The sequence below is a fragment of the Chiloscyllium plagiosum genome, unplaced genomic scaffold (assembly GCF_037043375.1).
Source record: "Chiloscyllium plagiosum isolate Xiang-an unplaced genomic scaffold, Cpla_swu_hap1 HiC_scaffold_5, whole genome shotgun sequence".
NCBI classification, from domain to species: Eukaryota; Metazoa; Chordata; class Chondrichthyes; order Orectolobiformes; family Hemiscylliidae; genus Chiloscyllium; species Chiloscyllium plagiosum.
The window spans coordinates 106,347,271-106,370,934 of NW_028270143.1; the positions used below are offsets into that span (position 1 = coordinate 106,347,271).

Below are 23,664 nucleotides of genomic sequence, written 5' to 3' on the forward strand. Positions count from 1 at the left end.
TCAATGATTAAACGGATGAAGAAATATAGCAGGGAGCTCAGGTAAACAGTCAGTGATAATTCTCAGTAATTATTAATTAATTTGATAGTTAGCACAATTAAAAAGGATAATTTGTATTAAGGCCAAGGATGAGAATTGTCAAATCTGTATATTATATCGTACAAATTTAATTCAACTTTAATCAACCAAGGTGTGTTAACCTTGAAAAATTAGTATGTTATTGCAATAAATGAAAGGGCTGAAAGCTAAAATGAATGGAAGCTTGTTCTGAAGTTCAGTAATTTTGTAGTTGTAAAGTAACACTACTGTGATTTTTATTTTCAAGCTTATAGTTTGTTTTGATTCTGATCTCTGTCTGTTAACAGAATAGCTGTGTTTTCTATAAATGTTTTGCATGATGAGAGGATCGTAATCATTGCTGAGCAGAGACCAGATTCTACTGAGGAAGATAGCTTTCAGTGGATGAGTAGAGTCCTTCAGGTAAAGATGAATGATCAGCGGAAGTGCACTTGATTAAAATGTGGAAAAAAGGTCACTGAGATTTTGACTTTCAATTGAGAGCCGTTATTAGTTGGACATTGTGCGTATAGTATAAAGTTTATTATCACGTCTAACAATCTTTGGAGAACCTATGAAGGTAGAACATTGGCTGAAGACAGAATTGGGATTGTCTCTTATGGCACCTATTAATGAATTACCCAATGACACTCCCTAATGCATGATTCAATATTGCCCATTTAGGCAAAGTAATTCAGCTATTGTTGGTGCTCATAGAATTTTCTGGGAAATTGAATTATTGCCTTTAGATAAGTAGAGGGAAGAGGAGAAAATTGAAGGTAGATTTGTGCTTTCACAGAAGCTTGTAATCTCTTTACACATTATTATTTTATGCAGTCTTGCTCATCTATTAGATCATGTACAGAGTAGAATTCTTTGAAAACAGGCTGGCAAAACTTTCCCACTGTAAAGCGCTGGGAATTTTTTTTGATATTTCTCCTTGGATTTGTACTGATAAAGACTTCACCAACAGTATGGCGCTATCTTTGTTTTCATAAATATTACTTCTGTTTGGGGATGGAGATTCGGGGTGAGTGAAAAAATAATAGTTAAAATTGGCCAGTGCTCAATCCGTGCCAATCACCAAATACACCCCTTAATACTCTTGCCACTATGATTAGGATCTTGAAATTTGCCATGTGTTTTTAATTCCATAATTTATAGAAGTTAGGAGTTTTGGAACTATTGATCTAAAAACCATGTATGTATTTTTAGTCTAATGGACTTTTTAAAGCATGTGTGAAATGCTAATGTACAAACAAACCAAGATAGGGACAATTTTAATAATGATTTTGTATGAAAATACAATTGTATGTCACATGCATTTTCTTCATCATTTTATGTGCCGAATTCATTCAATGTGTGTTAATGCTGATTTTTATTATAAATAGATGAACATATCTGTCTCTGAAAAAAAATTAACATAGCAATGGATATATGATTATGTGCATGATAGTTGTGTGAGCAGATATATATTTGACCTTTCAAACAATCTTTTTTTAAAGGCCATTGATGGTATTCATCAAGTAGGGGTTTACTGTTTGGCTCTCGTACCCGCTAATACTCTTCCAAAAACTCCTCTTGGAGGCATACACCTCTCAGAAACCAAACAGTGCTTCTTAGAAGGTTCCCTCCACCCATGCAATGTGCTAATGTGTCCGCACACTTGTGTAACAAATCTGCCCAAGCCAAGGCAGAAACAGCCAGGTAAGGGTTTTCTCTTACAGAGACCCAATGTTGAACTATATGGTGTGTAAATAGCTGAATAACTAAATTCAAGGAATATCAAAGAATAATAATGCTGTAAAGGTCATTGGAGATAATCTTCTTTCTTTCGATTTGTTTACTTTTTGAGTTTGAAATTATATGATAACATTGAGAAAGCATGTTAAAGTAATTGTCTTTTCCGCAGGATGGGGGATTTCAAGACTAGGGGGCACATTTTTACGGTGAAAGGAGAGAGATTTAAAAAATTCATAAGAGGCAACTTTTTACACAGAGGGTGGTTTGCATGTGGAATAAACTTCTTGAGAATGTAATGGATGTGGGTACAATTACAACGTTTAAAAGACATTTGGATAGATACATGAATCGGGATATAGACCAGGAGCAGGCAAGTGGGACTAGTTTAGTTTGGGATTACGTTCAACATGGACTAGTTGGACTGAAGGGTCTGTTTCTGTGCTGTATGACTCTAAATGAGCGATTTCGAAGCTGTGTCTTTTTAATGTGTCTGTACATCAAATCAACCAGTTAAAAAAAGTAAGCTAACTTAGAAGATTAATGTCAGAATCAAAGAGAGTAGTTTATAAACTGGTTGTCTTACTGACAGTTATGATTTACTGAAAATTACTTTGTGGAATTTCCTGCTCTCAACAGAGATCGGCCCTGCTTCTGTTATGGTTGGAAATTTGGTATCAGGAAAGAGGATTGCCCAAGCGAGTGGAAGGGATTTAGGACAAATTGAAGACAATGACCAAGGTAGAAAGGTGAGTATTATTGAGCTCCAGCACACTTTGAACAGACTAGCCTGCGGCAATCCATGACTTAAAGGTTCAGTGGGCTGATTTTTTACCAGAGCCCCTGGAGGTAGTCTAGGGATTGGTCTGATCTGTAAAAGTCCATGATAAGGTGAGAGGTGATGTGCCTGGTATTTTCCCACCGGCATGGACTGATGCTGATGGTCTGTCCTCCTGACAAAGGGCACATGCCAGAAACGTTGATTCTCTTGCTCCTTGGATACTGCCTGACCTGCTGTGCTTTTCTAGTGCCACACTTTTCGACTCCTTCACAGATGTTAATTGAGCCATTTAATGTGGTGGTGATCAGGGTGGGGAATTGGTGTACCAGTTTTGGTGAGATTGTCAGATAAATGCAGGCCATCTTTTAATGCATTCTGATAGCAGGAGGGCTTCTCTTTAGGCACACTTCTGTGTACAAGTGAAGCCCTGGTGACAACATCCACATCAGTGGCTGAAGGGCTTTTGCCTGAAATGTCGCCTCTCCCTGCTCCTCGGATGCTGCCTCACCTGCTGTGCTTTTCCAGCACCACACTCTCGACTCTAATCTCCATCATCTGCAGTCCTCACTTTGCCCAGTGGCAAATGTATTGTGTAACCTGGCACCCTTCCCTGTCTTTCAGGGGCCTGACTGACTAGGCCTGGCACTCCCAGACTACTTTGACATGGTTGGGAGGAGCTACATTGTCCATTTCTGCACCTTCATGCATTAGGTGCAGCCCCACAAATGGCCACCACTCCTGGTGGAGCTGCTGAGCTATCGGCCTGCTGAGCTTTCAGGAGGGCCGGACGCCATCTTCAGTAGGCATGGCCGTTCCACCAACAGCCAGTTCATCGGCACGTTTGGCCCTGGGTCCAGCTAACACAGCGTCAGCACCCACTTGGTAGCCATGGGCTGAGCCCTGCCACTACGCCTGAAATCCAGTAGATAAGATGGAACTTGAACAAATTACAGACATTTTGACATTAATACATGCTTAAAACAAATCTGGAGCTGAAAGATCTGCAGCTATTCTGACAGGGTCCTTCTGTGATCTTAATCTGAAGCAAAGACCAGAAATTCAGCCAGGTGAAAGTGAGACCTTTCAACTGGGAATACTGTAAAACTGTTTCAACAAATTCCAGTTTCCGAACAAAGAGGCTGTGGGGACATTTGCAGCACATTTCTCATGGGATAGGCAGTTAGTCAAGGGATTCCAGCACATGTCATGAACATTTCTGGGCTCCCCGCTTGGTAGTTTTTGAGTCAAAACCTTACTGATCCCTTCATCCAGCCCTTGATATGATGTTGGAATGACCATCCCTTGACCCCATACTTGAGATCATTATTAGATGTCTCCAATGCTTCATCCAGGCATTTGGGCTAAAGAAAGCGAGGACTGCAGATGCTGGAGATCAGAGTCGAGAGTGTAGTATTGAAAAAGCACAATCGGTCAGTCAGCATTGGAGGAGCAGGAGAATTGGCATCAGGAAGGGCTTATGCCCGAAACATTGTTTCTCCTGCTCCTTGAATGCTGCCTGACCTACTGTGCTTTTACAAGACCACACTCTCGACATTTGGACTAAGCGTTAAGCCTCCAGATGATTGGCTCTGATATGAAGATGTCACTTTTGTGATTAATGCAGGGTATCAACAAAAATCCTGATTGAATTTGGAAATCATTCCTTTCTAATTAAATTTGACTTATTCTGAAAATTATCTCTGCCAGGTATGATAATTCATTCATTACTTCTTAAAATAAGAATCAAACTTCTTTTTTTTCTTTTTCTTTGTGCTTTGAGATCTTGTGAACATTGATGAAAAGGCCACACAAATCAAATGAGTATTGAAATCTATTGTGACCATTAATGGCACAAATGTAGTTACTTGGCTAGAGCAAGGGAAGCCACTGGACATATGGAAAGGTTTGGGAGATGGAGCGGAATATGCGACTTAAAGACAGGGCTGAAGAGATCACTGTCTCAAGCCACTAAATGAGGAGTTGTTCCTTTGCACTCATGACATTTGTTTGCATTTTTTCCGTCTCCTTCACTCTGTTTTACTCTTTGGTTTTAGGAAGTTCAGTTTGCTCAGTTCAAACACTGAACAAGCTGAAGAAGAAATTTCTAAACTTGATTCTTTCTTTCCCTGTACCTTACTGGTTAAAGACAGTTCTGGAGTGCAGATGTCTATTCTTCATTAAATTGTATCTTTCTGGTTTCAGGATTAGAATCTATTTATTAAACTCAAATTCATCAAAAATAGATGTGCCAGAGATTTTCAGTTTCTGCAGTTGTGATTAGATTAGATTCCCAGCAGTGTGGAGACAGGCTCTTTGGCCCAACCAGCCCACACCGACCCTCCAAAGAGTAATCCACCCAGACACATTTCCCTCTGACTAATGCACCTAACACTACGGGCAATTTAACATGGCCAATTCACCTGACCTGCACATCTTTTGGACTGTGGGAGGAAACTGGAGCACCCGGAGGAAACCCACACAGACACTGCTTTGATTGAGCTCAGAAATTTAGGGCTGGATTTAACGATTTTCAGCCAAGTGGTAATGAGTTCAGAATAAACAATTTTCAAACCCCGCACTAAACATGTTGAGGCCTGTGCTTGGTGTCCATCTGTCTTATCACTGTTTAAATCCTGGGAGTCTTAAATGGATATTGATTGCCTACTTAATCTCAAGGAGCTAGTTAAGGGGGTACAATTCTAAACAGGTTCAGGAGCAGAGGGACCTGGGTGGATGTGTGCACAGATGACTGAAGGTTAGGACAGGTGGAAAGAGCAGTTAATAAAGAACAGACTGTCCTCTGCTATGTTAATAAGGGCATGGAGTACAAGAGAGGTGACGTTGAACTCATATAAGACACTTGTTAGACCTCAAGTATTGTGGTAAAAACAATGACTGCAGATGCTGGAGACCAGATTCTGGATTAGTGGTGCTGGAAGAGCACAGCAGTTCAGGCAGCATCCAAGGAGCTTCGAAATCGACATTTCGGGCAAAAGCCCTTCATCAGGAATAAAGGCAGTGAGCCTGGAGCATGTAGAGATAAGCTAGAGGAGGGTGGGGGTGGGGAGAAAGTAGCATAGAGTAAATGACCTGGGAGTTGCAGTAGGAGAGGGACTCCCTGAGATTCTTGTAGAGAGAGGAGGAAAACTTCTTCAAGACAGGCATCCTTGCAAGAGGATTCGCAGTAGGGTTAAAATCAACGAGGTAAAAACAATGACTGCAGATGCTGGAGACCAGATTCTGGATTAGTGGTGCTGGAAGAGCACAGCAGTTCAGGCAGCATCCCAGGAGCTTCGAAATCGACGTTTTGGGGCATTGTTTTTACCTCGTTGATTTTAACCCTACTGCGGATCCTCTTGCAAGGATGCCTGCCTTGAAGAAGTTTTCCTCCTCTCTCTACAAGAATCTCAGGGAGTCCCTCTCCCACTGCAACTCTATGCTACTTTCTCCTCACCCCCACTCTCCTCTAGCTTATCTCTCCACGCTCCAGGCTCACTGCCTTTATTCCTGATGAAGGGCTTTTGCCCGAAACGTCGATTTCGAAGCTCCTTGGATGCTGCCTCAACAGGAGTATTGTGTACAGTTCTGGGTGCCACATTATAGGAAACATATGAATGCATTGGTGAGAGTGCAAAAGCGATTTACAAGAATGCTTCCAGGAATGAGAAGTTATGAGGTTAAGTTGAAGAAGTTGGGATTGGCTCACCTTGGAGAGAAGAAGGCTAAGATGAGATCTGACAAAGGTTTTCAAGATCACGAGTGGGCTGAATAGAATAGATAGAAAGACGCTGCTTCTGCCATTGAAAGGAACAAGACCGAGAAGGCATACATTCAAAGTGATGTGCAAGCGAAGCAAGGGTGATGAAAGAAAAATAACCTGATCGTGTAGCAAGTAATTAGGGTGGAGTGGGGGAGTCCAGAACTAGCGGGCATAGGTTTAGGGTGAGAGGGGAGAGATACAAAAGAGACCTAAGGGGCAACTCTTTCATGCAGAGGGTGGTACGTGTATGGAATGAGCTGCCAGAGGAAGTTGTGGAGGCTGGTACAATTGAAACATTTAAAACACATTTGGATGGGTATATGAATAGGAAGGGTTTGGAGAGATATAGACCAGGTGCTGACAGGTGGGATTAGATTGGGTTGGGATAACAGGTTGGCATGGACGGGTTGGACAGAAGAGTCTGTTTCCATGCTGTACATCTCTATGACTCTAGTAGGGTGTGGAATGCACTGCCTGGAAGTGTTCTGGAGGCAAATTTAATTAAGGCATTGAAAAGTACGTGGGTGATTATTTGGATAGCAGTAGTGTGGGAGAGTGTATGAAAAGGTAGGAAATTAACACGAGGTGATGATGGTTGTTTGAAGAATTGGTGCAGATACAATGGGCTAAATGGTCTCCTTCAATTCTGTGACAGTTCTGTGATTCTGTTAAAGGGTCTCATTGACCCATAGAAAGGTAATCCACTTGATGCCCCCCCACTGATGGTAAAATTACAGTGAGAGCAGAGTGAGCAACAGTGAGGGCAGGGTGAGCAACAGTGAGGGCAGGGTGAGCAACAGTGCCCAAGGCTTTAATGTATATCCTGGTAAAGAATTTTCACTTATTTGTACAATAAATCATGTAAGATTTTAAACTTCAAAATGAAGTCATTTTCTACACTATCAGAATTGCACTCTTTAAGCTCATAATGGTTATGTTTTTGTTTCAGTTTATGTTTCTTGCTGAAGTTCTTCAGTGGCGTGCACAAACTACTCCTGACCACGTGCTATTCACATTACTGAACTCTCGGGTGAGTAGAGTCTGGACAGTTTTGTACACCAGTGCACATGCATTTTATCATTTAATGTTGTTTTAATTTCAAAGCTTTGAATTTGTTAATGATTTGACCTGGATCATTTGATAGAGTTAAACCTGATAGTACTATGTTTATAAAACATCGAACAGCGGAGAACAGGCCCTTCACCCTCGATGTTGCGCCGACCTGTGAATTATTCTCAGCTCGTCCCCCTACACTATCTCAAAATCATCCATGTGCTTATCTAAGGATTGTTTAAATCTCCCTAATGTGACTGAGTTGACTACATTAGCAGGTAGGGCATTCCATGCCCTCTGCGTAAAGAAAATGTTGACTTATGTAGGACTTAATCTTTAATTTTGGGCTGTTCTTACTTTTTTGGAGTTTTCAAGTAGATTCCATACTACAGATTATTAAAGTGTCCAAATAAGTTTGAATGGTGGTGGGTGGCAGGCGGGAAAGTGGGGATGAGCCCTCAACTGGATTTTTATCAATGGCAGAGCAAATGGCTTGCTGCTGCTCCTTATTCTTGTGGATGAAATTTATCTTTGGCCAAAGCAACAAGTGAACAATAGGGCATAGTGACTGGGGAATAAAAAGCATCAGGTTGATTGTTGAACAATGTGAATATCTGCTGCTATTTCTGACTTCATGCCATTGAACATTATGGAACAACAAAATGGCCGACGACTGCAGTCGTTCAGGTTTTTAATCTCTTGGTAATATAGTTTGGCTTTTAGGGAGATCAACAGTGGCCTGGGCAACTCATAAAATAAGGAAAAAATTAAGCTTTTGAGTTTGGTGCCCTGACATTGAATTTCATCTACCTTGAGTAAATTTCATCTTCCTTCCTATTGTCAACATACCATAAACCACTTCCTTATGGAAAAAATGTTAATTACTAGAAAAATTGGATTGTGTTTACATTGTTCTAAAATGTAATTATTTTTATTATTTGAGTTGTGATGATGGATCATATAATTTATCTTGATATAATTGACTATAAGAAGGCTGTGATGTAGTTTCAAAAGAGCAGGCTTATCATGTTAGTGCCATTTGCAAAAGCATTTTCAAATCCAGAAGCAAAAGCATATTCTGTTTGAAATGATATAATGTTCATGTGCAGACATAGTAATGACAGTTCGTTTTCAGCAGTACATGCTGGGATTTCAGACACTACTGTGTTGCAATCTATTTTAAGTTCTCAGTGTGGCATTAAAACCATTAACTGGAAATTGGTTTCCTGCAGATTCTGCACTTTAGTTTTAAATTGAAATGCCATTCATGGTATTTGATTTTAAAATAAGATTGATAAAACCCAGGAGCAGTGATCCTTTCTGTCAAAATTGGCTGTGTATTTTAGGCAGTAAGTCAAGCCGAAGGACACACAAAAGCCTTCCACTGGCGCTCCAACCTTCTTGGACACTGAAGGAAGACAGTTCTCTTTTCTGCCACATTCTGAGACATTTGCATTTTTCAAAATATATGTTTGAAAAAAAATTAATGATGGGTCTTTAAAATTTGACAGGTGCTCTCTTTTCTGTCTGTTGCAAACATAAGGGTTTTTTATTGCTTACCTACGGTTTTCAGTGTAAATTCGCTCACTGTCTGAAATATGGAGGTCACTTTGCAACCTGTTCTGAAATCTTTGACCTTAAAGTGATTATGAAGCTACAGGGAGCAAGAGATGATTCTTTGGAATTTTGTGAGTGACATGTTCATTGATGTTGCATAGGTCTCTTTTAGAATCAGTATTTGAACACTGATATGCAAGTAAGGAGATGGGCAAGTTGGCAGACATGCTTCCATGAATACAAATCGAGTTTAAATTGATGGAATCTCTATCCTCATGTACAAATCTCAAGAAAATTTCCTTGAATGTAGCTTTGTGAAAAAAATAATTTTGTGGAATTAATTTTACAGCATCATCTAATAAAATTTATATTCATCAAAATTAAACTAAATGCCTATTAAAAAGAAAATTTATTTAAGGTTACCTTTGAATTAGAACTGAAAGAACAAGGTATTGCTTAGAGCTATAATTCACAACATTTTCAATATCAAGCCACATTTTAATGAGGCAAACAATTCCATGGTACGCCCACTTTTGTCAGCTGGATTGATTGCTCATAAATGGGCCATTTACTTGAATTTACTATGGTTATGGACTGTTTAGAGAGGTTTGCAATATGTTGCATGCAACAAGTTAAGGAAGGAACAAAAGTGTTAATGTTTCAAATCTACCAGCAAAGATACACCATCTTCAAGTACAAGCACAGACACATTTTAAAAAGCTGTTCAACTCTGCAGATTTCCTATCTCCTGTGTATGCGCGGTGACGATGTCAACTGATACTGCCTTCAGTGATAGACACTGTAGCTCCCGAGGAGTTTGGAGGCACTGAAGTGACCTGAATGCTTGGGTACTGGACCACTGAGTCCAGAGAATTTTGCAGCACGCTTCTCATCTCATTGCAGCACAGGAAGATGCAATAAACGTTGTTGGAAGTACAAAAAAATTACAAATGAACATGTATCTAACAGCCCATTACATCTAAATGACTGTTTTTCACCATAATAGACCTTGTCAAGATCCAGTTTTTCTGTTCAGTCCTCATACCTGTAAACATTCCTAACTTTGAAATCATTATCTGATCAGCTTCTGAAAAATGTTTTGCGATATGCCTTTAACAAATTTTTGAGGCTGGGAATTTTATGTTTTAACTACTGCTTAGATGCCAAGCATTTTGTGATTTATCTCTTTAATTCCTCCATTCATTTTACATTTGCGCCGTCTTGTTTGTAAGGGGCATTCAGCGATGGTAATGCCATTGAATGTAAAGAGACGATAGTTAGGTTCTCTCTTGTTCGTGATCGTCAGTGAATGTCACTCATCTGGCGCAAATACTACTTGCCACCTCTCAGCCCTTCCTGCTTTTGGCCGCAACGTCAATTTTTCCTGCTCCTTGGATGCTGCCTGACCTGTTGTGCTTTTTCAGCACCACTCTAATCTTGACTCACGTCTCAGCCTGAGCCTGGATATTATGCAGAAACAAAACCTGTAATTTCTGGAACAGGTCTGGCAGCATCCGTGAAGAGAAAGCAGACTTAATGCTTCGGATCAAGTGACCCCTCCTGCAGGCCTTGCTGCATTTGGGTATTGAGTGCTTCGATATCTGACTTCTGACCTTACAATGGAGGAAGATCATGGATGAAGCAGGTGAAGTGGTTGGACCTAGCACACCACCCTGAGGAATCCCTGTTGAGGTGTCCTGGACCTGAGCTGACTGACCTCCAACAATCATGACCATCTTTCTTTCTGTCAGGTATGACTCCAACCAGCAGAGAATTATCCCCCTGATTCCCATTGACTCTAGTTTGCTTGGACTCATTGACACCACAATTGGTCAAACACAGCCTTGACATCAAGGCCTATCACTCTCACCTAACCTCTGGAATTCAGCTTTTTTGGTCCATGTTTGAAGCAAGGCTGTAATGAGATCAGGAGCCGAGTGACCCTGGTAGAACCCAAACTGGGCGTCACTGAGCAGGTTGGTGCTGAGTAAGTGCTGTTGGTAGCACTGTTGATGACACCTTCCATCACTTTACTGATGTTCGAGAATGGACTGATGGAGCAGTCATTGGCCAGGTTGGAATTGTCCTGCTTTTTGTGTATAGGACTTAGTTGGACAATTTTACAAGTTGTGAAGCAAATGCCTGAGTTGTACATATATTGGAACAGCTTGGCTAGGGGCACAAATCCTCTACACTGTTAGTGGAATATGGTCGAGAGAGTGGTACTGGAAAAGCACAGCAGGTCAGGCAGCATCCGAGGAGCAGGAGACTCGAAGTTTCGGGCATAAGCCCTTCATCAGGAAGGGTTTTTACCCGATGCTGCCTGACCTGTTACTGGAATATGCTCAAGGCAGCGGCCGAGTCAAAGTGCACTGTGTGGACTCCTGCTCGGAGCTCACCTGCTCCATCCGCTTTTACTTTTCTTTCTTTCACTACTGGTTTTCCTTAGTTTAATCTGCTTACCTTCACACTGCACAGGCTTGCACCTCAGGTAAGGTAAGCAGATTAAGCTAAAGGGGTTGAGCCAGTGGGGAGGAGGGAGAGCAGGAGGCAGGAGCAGGCAGCACGAGGCAGGGGCAGGCAGCATGAGGTAGGAGCAGGGGCAGGCAGCACGAGGTAGGAGTAGGGGCAGGCAGCACGGGGCAGGGGCAGGCAGCACTGGGCAGGGGCAGGCAGCACGGGGCAGGGGCAGGCAGCACGAGGTAGGAGCAGGGGCAGGCAGCACGAGGTAGGAGTAGGGGCAGGCAGCACGAGGTAGGAGTAGGGGCAGGCAGCACGAGGTAGGAGTAGGCAGCACGGGGCAGGGGCAGGCAGCACGGGGCAGGGGCAGGCAGCACGGGCAGGAGCAGGCAGCACGAGTCAGGAGCATGAGGCAGGGGCAGGCAGCACGAGGCAGGAGCAGGGGCAGGCAGCACGAGGTAGGAGTAGGCAGCACGGGGCAGGGGCAGGCAGCACGAGGCAGGAGCAGGCGCAGGCAGCACGAGGCAGGGGCAGGCGCAGGCTGCACGAGGCAGGGGCAAGGGCAGGGGAAGGCAGCACAAGGCAGGAGCAGGCAGCAAGAGGCAGGGGCAGAGCAGGCACCACGAGGCAGGGGCAGGCAGCACGGGGCATGGGCAGGCAGCACGAGGCAGGGGCACGAGGCAGGGGCAGGCAGCACGGGGCAGGGACAGGCAGCACGGGGCATGGGCAGGCAGCACGAGGCAGGGGCACGAGGCAGGGGCAGGCAGCACGAGGCAGGGGCAGGCAGCACGAGGCAGGGGCAGGAGCAGGCAGCATGAGGCAGGGGCAGGAGCAGGAGCAGGCAGCATGGGGCAGGAGCAGGGGCAGAGAGCACGAGGCAGGAGCAGGGGCAGGCAGCACGGGGCAGGGGCAGGGGCAGGGGCAGGCAGCACGAGGCCGGGGCAGGCAGCACGAGGCAGGGGCAGGCAGCATGAGGCAGGGGCAGGCAGCACGAGGCAGGGGCAGGCAGCACGAGGCAGGGGCAGAGAGCACGAAGCAGAGGCAGGCAGCACGGCCTGGCAGCACGAGGCGGGGCAGGCAGCATGTGGCAGGGGCAGGGGCTGGCAGCACGATACAGGAGCAGGCAGCAAGGGGCAGGGGCAGGCAGCACAGGGCAGGGGCAGGCAGCACGAGGCAGGGGCAGGAGTAGGCAGCACGGAGCAGGGGCAGGAGCAGGCAACATGAAGCAGGAGCAGGCAGCACGGGACAGGGGCAGGAGCAGGGGCAGGCAGCACGGGGCAGGAGCAGGGGCAGGCAGCACGGGGCAGGGGCAGGGGCAGGGGCAGGAGAGGGGCAGGCAGCACGAGGCAGGGGCAGGAGCAGGCAGCATGAGGCAGGGGCAGGCAGCACGGGGCAGGAGCAGGCGGCAGGGGCAGGCAGCACGGGGCAGGGGCAGGAGCAGGCGGCAGGGGCAGGCAGCACGAGGCTGGGGCAGGCAGCACGAGGCTGGGGCAGGGTGAGGAGCAGACAGCACGGGGCAGGGGCAGGCGGCACGAGGCAGGAGCAGGCAGCACGAGGCTGGGGCAGGCAGCACGAGGCAGGGGCAGGCGGCACGAGGCACGGGCAGGAGCAGGGGCACCAGCACGGGACAGGGGCAGGCAGCACGAGGCAGGGACAGGCTGTGAGGCGGTGACCTTGAGCCTGGTGTGGGGGAGGTGGAGCTGTTGTGAGGAGTGGAAGCTCAGCATGGCCAGGCACCTATGGACTGTGGTGTTGAACTGTTAACTGTGTTTCTTTGTTTTTCTGATTTTTAGTAAGGATTGTAATGTTTAACTTTTTAACCTTGTTTCATTATTTTTCTGCTTTGTACCTAAGATTGCGCTGTAAGTGGCAACTTGTCAGTAAGTGTGAAAATAAGCCTCATTTTAATTCTAGGAATGTCAGGACCCCATAGCCTTTGCAGTGTCCAGTGCTTCCAACCGTTCCTTGATATCATCTGGAGTAAATCACATTAACTGAAGACTAGCACTGCAATGTTGGGGTTCTCTGGAGGAGGCCGAGAAGGAGCTTCCACTGGATACTTCTGGCTGAAAGGTTTTGCAAATGCTGCAGCCTTATCTTTTGCTGGGGATATTTGTGGAGCCTCCTCGACTAGATTTTACTTGTTTACCACCATTTAGGACTAGTTTGGGCAGAACTGCAGATCTTAGGTCTGATCAGATCCATTGATTGTGTAGCTGTTTTGTCCAATTTTGAGCATAAAATAATATATTGATATCGAAAATAATGTACAGATAAAAAATGTTCTGTTATTTTGTTAAAAGGGGTGCAGGAACAGAACAGTTTGGTCATATATGTGCAGAAATCAATCTATTTGCTTTACAACCCCTGAAAACACTTTAAACAAATGATGAGAAATTTAAAATTCCTGTTATCTATTGATAGGATAAATCCACAACATCCTACTGAGTAATCATATGATTTTACTTCCAACGAGTCAAAACTAAACCACTAACTGAACCCTATCTTAATGTATCGATCATGTTACACGCAAAAACAAAACTGAGTACAATCAGTTAAACATTAAAAATGAACACCCCAACTGAACATTTCCTTTTCTACTTGGACATTGCCTGAAGTACGTTTTTAGCTACTTAACATGCTCTGGGACCAAATCAAAGTGCCACAGTCTCAGGAATACACTTTTGTTCATCTCAGTGGTCCTGCTATTCTACAAGGTATGGTCTTTCAAGGGCTTTCTTTCATTAACCTTGAGCTAAGTAAGCCTCCAACACTCCTCAATCATGTCATGAGTGTGGACATTGTAACATAACAGATGTTTCCCTTCACTGTCTTCAACCTCAGATATGCCTCTGATTTCTGAAACTCCTTTTGCTTCGGGTCTACACCTGTATTATGGATCTTAATGGGCTTTCTGTCTCTGCTTGTTCCTGGGATTATCCAAACAGAAATGCAAAGTAAACTAAACGCTTTGATTCTGGCACCCACATGGGTGGCACAGTGGTTAGCACTCCTGCCTCACAATGCCAAGGACCTGGGTTCAATTCCAGCCTCAGGTCGCTGTCTGTGTGGAGTTTGCCCATCCTCCCTGTTTCTGGTTGGGTTTCCTCTGGGTGCTCTGGTTTCCACCCACAGTCCATGCATGTGCAGGTTAGGTGGATTAGTAATGGGAAATATCAGTTATTGGGTGGGTTGATGAGGGATACTCTTTAGAGGATCAGTGTGGACTTGATGGCACGAATGGTCTGCTTGGCAAAAGTGAGGACAGCAGATGCTGGAAATCAGAGTCTAGATTACAGTGGTGCTGGGAAAGCACAGCAGGTCAGGCAGCTTCCAAGGAGCAGGAAATTCGAGGAACCCTGATGAAGGACTTTTGCCTGAAACATTGATTTTCCTGCTCCTCGGATGCTGCCTGACCTGCTGTGCTTTTCCAGCTCCACTCTAATCTAGACTCTGAATGGGCTACATCCACATTGTAGAGGTTCTATGATTCAATGAATACTCTATATCTCTAATAGAAATAATGATCCTTTCTCCTACTTCATATTTTTCTTCCAAGTGCTATTTAATTTCTTTTAATCTGTGAACTGTGCACACAATCTAAATTTATTATTGACTTAAGTCTCCCAAAATTCTTACCAAAATTTTAACAAGGCATCTTCCATTGTTTAAGTTTTCTTGTTTCCATTCCAAATCTTTTTGAATAGATATGAGTTACCTTTTCAGCTAAAGTGACCCCAGGTCTGTTTGAATTGTATTTATTTCACAGCAAGCTGTCAGTTTCAGTTTCTCAATCAGGAATTTCCATTTATCTTAAATTGAATACTTAAATCCCAACCTAAAAGTTACTTCTTAAATGTTGTGAGCCAAGCTGGTGGTACAACTGGGGACTCCATTCCCAGAATGAAATCTGGATTGATACATTGCATCTGTTGTTAGTTCGCATGGCGGTTAGTGATTGAGGCATAGTCACAACAGGTTACAGGTTTTTATAACAACATAGCTCATTAAATGAAAGTAGAAACAATAAAAAAGCAAACCAATGTATTTAAAAGTATAAGATTATATTATATGTTGTATAGAATATATAAATACACAGCAAAACAAAAATTCAACCTTTCTCTATCCAATATAGAGACTGGACTGCAAAGAATTTACATGGCTATTTCAAAATCCTTAAGTTTCTACATTACTGGCTCCTTACAGTTTCTTTACAGTGAACTGTGGAGACAATTTGATGAGTCATTTCCAAATCTGCCAACATGAACGGTTCGATCTGGGAGCCAAAACTTCCTCAGTTTTAATAATCTGCAGATTTCTGGTCAAGTTTTCCTGGTTTGAAAATTTCATATGTTAAACCTTCTGTTGAAGTGACATGTTTGCTGAACTTCCCTGAATTCCTTCTCAGTCGGAAACTAAAAGTGTTTCTATATTCTACTTTGGTATCTTCTGTACTGTGATCCTAGATTCCTTTGAACAGAAAGCAAAGTTATTGGCCTGACATGCTGACCCTCCCTGTGTAAACCCAACAGGAAAACACTTTTTCTGTTTCCATCATAGAGGGCTGCAATCACTTGATTTTTGACAAATGCTGGATTTATTCACTGCTCTGGAAGGACTCTCTGACCTTGTTTTTTTAAGAAAGAAAACTCTTCACAAAATCCATCTGGATCTATTTTGAAATGCAAATGACAAAAATTATATTCATGTATATGAACTTTTTAGCCTTCACCATAATATAACTCTTGAAATTAGATGATAGTAATAAGTGAGCTAATGATTTGAGCTGTCATGGAAGCAATCTCATTTTATCTTTTATGTTTGTTTATTAGGGTACAATAGCCAATTCATTAACATGCCTTCAGCTACATAAACGAGCTGAGAAAATAGCAGTTATGTTGATGGAGAGGGGGCACCTACAGGATGGAGATCATGTGGCTTTAGTTTATCCACCAGGTATGTTAATGGTGTAATCATTTTTCTTTTACTCTCAAATTCTTGATCCTCTCCTTTTCAACAAAGTTGCAATAATTGCAATGTGCAATTAACATTTGCCTTCTGATTAAAAGCAGCTCTGACATTCTTCAACTGAAAAGCTGAGGATTAAAGGAAATGGGCATAATTAATCTAAGCTTGGCATTTTAAAATGAATATGTGCCTTTTAAAGAAAATCTGATAACTTGGTTTGTTGTAAAACTTGTGCAGTAACATGGGGTTTTGCAATTCAAGGTTCAGACACTAAGATGAGGCATGTTTTCTCCTTTTATACAGGAATAGACTTAATTGCAGCGTTTTATGGATGCCTGTATGCAGGCTGTGTGCCAATAACAGTCCGTCCTCCACACCCGCAGAATATTGCTACCACGTTACCCACAGTGAAGATGATTGTGGAGGTAGGGCAGGATTTAACCTTTTAGTATATTCTCTGTTTAAATTTTCACCCAATTATCTTTTTATTTGAACAAATTATCAATCTGTATTCCTGCTTTTCAAGTCCTATGACATATTTTGATTACTGGTACTTCATATTTTATATTGTCACAATACTTTGTACAGTACTTCAAAATAATAAGATACTTCATTTAAACTTATCAGCTAAAATCAAAAACAACGTTTTACTGAACCTAAATTAATTCTAATTTAGTTCTCAAATTTAATCTGACTTCAATGGAAAATGATTTGGGTGAAATGGTGCTGGTATGTCTGGAGACTGTGTCAATAATAAATTCCAACTAAAAATGATAACGTTGTTTGTAAGGTCCAGACCAGATATTCTGTCACTTATAAAGGGGTACAGTAGCATAAGTATACATGATCAATTCACTGCATTTGTTCCACCCCCACTTTATTAAAATCTGATACAATAAAGTATCATTTGTGCGACAGCAAACCATGCAATTGCCATCTCAAACAAAAAAGTGAATGTAATCCCCACCCCTTGACATTTAATGATATTACTGAATCCCTCATTGTTAACATTATGAGAGTTACCAATGACCAGAAACTGAACTGTAATAGCCGCATAAATGCTTTGGCTACAAGAGCAGCTCAGGGGTGGGGATTTGGCAGTGAGTTACTCACTTCCTAATTCTTCAAAGCTTGTCCAATGTCTGCAGTGCACAGATTAGGAGTGTGAAGGAATACTGTCCAATGACATGGAATGGTGTAGCTTCAACAACATTAGAAGCTCGACACCATCCAAGACAAAGCAATCTGCTTGATTGGCACCATACCCACAGCCTTCCACACGCACTCCTTTCACCACAAAGGGGAGTAAACTTAAATTATGATTACTTTTCCCGTTCTAAGTCCAATGAGGTGTTGTTTGCTTCAAACCTTACCCTTACTTAAGTTGAAGACTGGTATCCAAGACCCATTTTCCGATTCTAATTTTGGAATTAGCAGATACCTTGATGATGAAATCAAAGATAGAGCTTATTAACTGAACATCTGAACAGGGGAAGTGATCCACTGTTTTATCCACATCTCAGTGAAGACAGATTGTGGAAACAGAATTCAGGGCTGCGATTGATGTGCTGTCACTTATTACCATGCGTGGAATTTCAGAGTGCAGCCGCACAGCTTGGAGGGAATTTTAAAGACAGGAGAGGAGATGGGTTTGTGTGAGTGGAGAATTAGCCGAACAAGACAATAGCCAAGTCACAGAGGTGTACTGCACGGAAACAGACCCTTCTGATCCAACTTGTTCATACCAACCAGGTTCCCTAAATGGAGTTAGTTCTATTTTCTTGTATTTGGCCCCTATCCTGTATCCCTTGGGTGGCATGGTGGCTCAGTGGTTAGCACTGCTGCCTCACAGCACCAGGGTCCCAGGTTCGATTCCAGCCTTGGGCGACTGTCTGTGTGGAGTTTGCACATTCTCCCTGTGTCTGCATGGGTTTTCTCTGGGTACTCCGGTTTCCGTCCACAGTCCAAAGATGTGCAGGTTAGGTGAATTGGCCATGCTAAATTGCCCATAGTGCTAGGAGCATTAGTCAGAGGGGAAATGGGTCTGGGTGGATTACTTTTTGGAGGGTCGGTCTGGACTGGTTGGGCCAAAGGGCCTGTTTTCACACAGTAGGGAATCTAATCTAAACCTTTCGTATCCATGTAGCTGTCCAAATGCAGCTCTTTACATACACTTCCTTTGGCAGCTCTTTTCATACATGTACCACCCTCTGTGTGAAAATGCTGCTGCTCAGTTTAAATACCCCCCCCCCCTCACTTTAAACCTGTGCCATCTGGTTTTGCACTCCCCTATCCTTGGAAAAAGAACTTAGCTATTCGCCTTAATGAGTATGTCTGGGAATTTGGTTCAAAGTGGGAGTTTGGAGCAGAGGGTCAAAGAGGTGCTTTAATTCAGGTTTAGTGCAAGAAGTAAGAAGTTAAAAATCACACAACACCAGATTATAGTCCAACAGGTTTTTTTGGAAGCACGAGCTTTCGGAGCACTGCTTCTTCATCAGGTGATTGTGGAGAATAAGATTGTAAAACACAGAATTTATGGCAAAAGTTTAGAGTGTGATGTAACTGAAATTATAAATTGAAAAAGACCCAGATTGTTTGTTAAGTCTCTAATCTTTTAAAATGACCAGGTTGGTTTCAGTTCTTTCATATGTAAATCACAAAACTTGTTTTAAAAGTTACATTCTCAAGTGCACTTTAACAATTGGTGTCATGTCGGCCCAGATAATGTATTGAAGGTGTGAACTCCCTGTGAGGTTGTCTGCCAGAATGGTCAGATTGATTCTAATCTAAAAACGGATTTACAGAATCTTACATGGATTCATGCAGTTTTTGAGCAAGGTAAAATGTAATTCTGCAAGTACAAATTCACCCCACAAACATATATGTGTGTGTGTACATATGGGTTTGTGGGTGGGGTGTGTGTGTGTGTGTAAAGGGGTTTAAGTCTGTGAGAGGGGGTGTGTGGGAGTGTATGAGAGAGGGTCTGAATGTGTGTGTGTGTGTATAGTGCAATGGGGTCACCTGTAGTGTGACATGAACCCAAAGTCCTGGTTGAGGCCATTCCCATGGGTACCGAACTTGGCTATCAGCCTCTGCTCGGCCACTTTTCACTGTTGCTGTCCGAAGTCAGCCTTGGAAGATGATCATCTTGTCACAGAAAGATGTTCAGTTTGTGTTAGGCATGTAGTTTTTAGTTTTTTTTTAGGCTGATTCTTTACCCAATTTCTGTTCTCTCTCTCTCTGTGCTCCACCTCCACCTGTCTTTTATCACCCCGCCCCTGCTTTTTTTTTAGCATGCATACTAACCTTTTCCTTGCTATAATCAGTTCAGAAGAAGGGTCACTGGACCTGAAACATTATTCCTGCTTTCGTTGCACAGCTGCTGCCAGACCTGCTGTGTCTTGTCCAGCAATTTCTGTTTTAATTCTGATTTCCAGCATCTGCAGTTCTTTGGGTTTTTTTTTGTTTAGTTAAATAAGAGTCATGTGGAAAAGATGGTAAAATAGTGTTGAGAATGATCAGATCGACAATGTCTCATTGAATGGCAGAACAGACACGATTGTCCAAATTCCCTACTTTTGCTCTGCCATCTATCGCCCTATGGCCTGCTTGCCCTCAAAGTATGTGACTTGCTGAATTTAATTTCACAATTTCCTGTGCTGGGATTTGAACTCAGCATTTGAAGTTGTCAATCCTGTACTAAAACAGTTATCCAGCCATTGTATAAGCTGGCCTATCAAATGTCTTTTAATTCGTAGACATGTGGGTTTCTGTTAATAAAATAGTTGCAGTGCTGAAGAGCAACCTTGTTGCTAAGCTGCTGCTTAGCTCCTGTCTTGGGAAATCTATTGGTAGGAGTCATAGGACAGATTGACTGTTCAGAAAACAAATCCCGATGACATAATGGGATACAATCTTAAATGTTAATTACAATGTTAATTGCTGATAAATGGAAACGGTCATTTGGATGCATAATAATCATGATCATGGTTTATTCAGTGATTTGGAAATGTGGTGACTGGAAATCATCTACTTAATTGACCGTGCCTTATTTTTCACTTATGAAATTTTCTCATTTATCTCTGACCTTCAGCTTCTCTGGTAGTATTAATTTGTGTCAGTAAGAGTGCCTATGTTTATTATTAAACAGTGCTTTGGTACAATATAATATCCTTTCAATGCTCCAAGGTTGTATTTTATGGCCCATTTACATGACAGCAATGATGTCTCTGGTAGCTGTGACTTTGGTCATCGTGCCTAATGTGTTGGAGTTTGTACTGATGCTTGTGAAAAAGTAGAGAATGACATTGTAAAGTAGTTTTAATCTGGTGTCGCAGCAGTGTAGTGGCCCCATGGTGAGTAGGTAATCTGCCACCACCATTCAAAGAAAGAAAAGACTTGTATTTGGAGTGCCATTGATGACTTCAGAATGCCTCAAAGGACTCTATAAAAAGCGTACCAAGTGTGATATTGCAGGGAAAGCACCACACACATTGTGTGCAGCATGATTCTATTGAGATAATAACCAGCTAATCTGTTTTGGTGACATGTTGGGGGATAAATATTTGCCAACAGTTCTACCCTGCTCTCTTAGTGCAGTTAGATTTTTATCCCTAACTTAGAGGGTTAAGGAGGCAAAGCAGCATCTCTACCGGTGAATCCTTCTGTCAGTCTAATTTATAAGCCTAGACTACCTGCTCACGTCACTGGACAGCAGTTTGAATCCACAACCTTCTGAGTGCTTCCAGCTCACTCAGTGACCTTCCACTTAATGTCACTTTATTAATATGATCATTCTACAAAGTTGATGTGTCCATTTGTCTGGTCAGCAAAAACAGTGCTACCAGTTAATGTGGGTTGAGAGCACTGCTTATGCATAAAAGGCAGGAGGAACTTTTCAGCTTGCTGATTCCTGTGAAACATAGAAATAGGAGCAGGAGTAGGCCATTCAGCCCTTCAAACCTGCTGTATGATTCAATATGATGATGGCTGAAAATGTGTTGCTGGAAAAGCGCAGCAGGTCAGGCAGCATCCAGGGAACAGGAGAATCGACGTTTCGGGCATAAGCCCTTCTTCAGCTTATGCCCGAAACGTCGATTCTCCTGTTCCCTGGATGCTGCCTGACCTGCTGCGCTTTTCCAGCAACACATTTTCAGCTCTGATCTCCAGCATCTGCAGACCTCACTTTCTCCTCAATATGATGATGGCTGATCATCCAACTCCATACCCTTTAATCCCTTTAACCTTAAGAATTTTATCTAACTCCTCCTTGAAACTATTCAGCCATAGAATTTTAGAATCCCTACAGTGCAGAAACAGGCCATTTGGCCCAACAAGTGCACAGTTACCCTCCGAAGAGTAACCCACCCGGACCCATTCCCCTTCCCTATTACTCCACATTTACCACTAACTATTGCACCTAACTTACACATCCCTAAACACGATGGGCAATTTAGTATGGCCAATTCACCTAACGTACACATCTTTTGGATTGTGGGAGGAAACCGGAGCACCTGGGCGAATTGCAAACTCCACATTGACAGTCACCGAGGCTGGAATTGAATCCAGGTCCCTGGTGCTGCAAGGCAGCAGTATTAACCACTGGGCCACTGTGCCACCCCAATGACACACACGACTGCAATCGTTCATCTTGTGAAAGAAAGTACAAGACTCCTTGTTAAAGAGTACAGTGTCAGCCTTAATGTTTAATAATCCGTTACTCTGCTTAGAAACCCCAATCCTTAATAAGTTATTATGCAGCAAAATGTGGGTTTGGCAATTACGCTGATTTTGAGGCAACTAAATCATGTTGTGCTTTGTGCATATTTTCATACAGTGTTGCCATAGCAACCCACACAAAGGAATACATGCAGAATATCGAAAGGAAAAGTCTGGGGTTGTGCCAAAGGCTATTTGCGATTTACAATTCAAATACATGTTTTCCTGGCACCTGTTGATCCTATTGATAGAATTTGTTGCCTAATTGGAATCTTTTCATTCTCTCCTAAAGTGCTATGTTGCTGTAACTCAAATTGAAATTACTTCAACTTGAATCTTTTGATTAATCAGAGTTTAGACTTCATTGTTCAAAAGTTTGGCGAAGATTGCCAGCATCATTGCACTTTTTGTGTGGCATCTGGGAGATGGCTAAGAAAATAGACATTTGAAATCTCCCAGAGTGGATGGCTCAGTGGTTAGCACTGCTGCCTCACAGTGCCAGAGATCCAGGTTCGATTCCAGCCTCAAGCAACTGTCTGTATGCAGTTTACACATTCTCCCTGTGTCTGGGTGGGTTTCCTCCCACAGTCTAAGGATGTGCAGGTTTGGTAGATTGACCGTGCTAAGTTGCCCATAGTGTCCAGGAATGTGCAGGCTAGGTGGATTAGTCATAGGAAATGCAGGATTTCGGGGATGGGGTGGAATGGTCTTTGAAGAGTCAGTGTGGAGTCAATGGTCTGAATGGTCTGCTTCCAGACTATAAGGATTCTATGATTCTATGAACAGTTCTTCCATTGTCACTAAAAAATGCAGGGTGGAAACTTTCCTGTTGTTATTGCTGCTGACACATTACTGACTCGTTCCTTGTATTTTGTACAGGGACAGAGAAAAGGCAGAATGCTTCCCCTTGCAATAAACATTAAAAAGAAATTCATTTGATGGTATAACTTCCTTAAAAATCCTTTCCCTGAAACTTAGCTGCTTAATTAGAGCCATTTACAAAGACAGGTACTCAATAGGATATTATCAACTTCTGCATTGTGTGGTGCATTTTAATTGAGAAAGAGGGAAATGATTCTTTTTGAGCATGCCTGTGTTATTTGAAGCTTAACTGATCAGCTAAATTTGTTTATAAATGCATAATTAGTCTCTAATCATAATAGGCGTGCAGTTTCAATCTTGGGTGTGTGACACTTGGCTGGAAATTAGAGAGGGAGCAGAAAGGGCGTGTTTGAAGTCAAAACCCAGATAAATGTTTTTCCTGCAGGTACTGTTGAATTCAACCTGGTTAGTGTTTTGGAAAGTGGAGTTGTGAATTATTGGATCAGCCTTGATTTCTTTGGATGGGAATGATGGGGAGGCCTGTGGGGAGAGGGAGTTTAGGATACAGTGTTATGGAGGCTGAGGTGAGGGGAGGTCAGGAGACTGATTTTATAAGATTGGGAGAGGGGCTGCTAGAGGAACCCAATTACATCAGAAATTATTGGGTGGAACAAACTACTGGAATAGTACTTTCTACTCAGATCCGGCAGTGCAGTACAGACCTCAATTTACCCAGAGGCCTTCCCTA

The 23,664-nt window shown here is 42.8% G+C and overlaps 1 protein-coding gene across 5 annotated transcripts in view; it reads left to right on the forward strand.

Annotated features, from left to right (window-relative positions):
* Window positions 1-23,664, forward strand: part of LOC122550323 (disco-interacting protein 2 homolog C) — a 615,797-nt gene that overhangs the window by 495,773 nt on the left and 96,360 nt on the right. For all 5 annotated transcript variants that reach the window (XM_087987546.1, XM_087987548.1, XM_087987547.1 and 2 more), the window contains 6 exons: window positions 366-480; window positions 1,563-1,764; window positions 2,437-2,546; window positions 7,288-7,368; window positions 16,241-16,364; window positions 16,680-16,801. In XM_087987546.1, coding sequence (XP_087843672.1) covers window positions 366-480; window positions 1,563-1,764; window positions 2,437-2,546; window positions 7,288-7,368; window positions 16,241-16,364; window positions 16,680-16,801 — 754 coding nt within the window. The remainder of the gene's footprint in view (window positions 1-365; window positions 481-1,562; window positions 1,765-2,436; window positions 2,547-7,287; window positions 7,369-16,240; window positions 16,365-16,679; window positions 16,802-23,664) is intronic.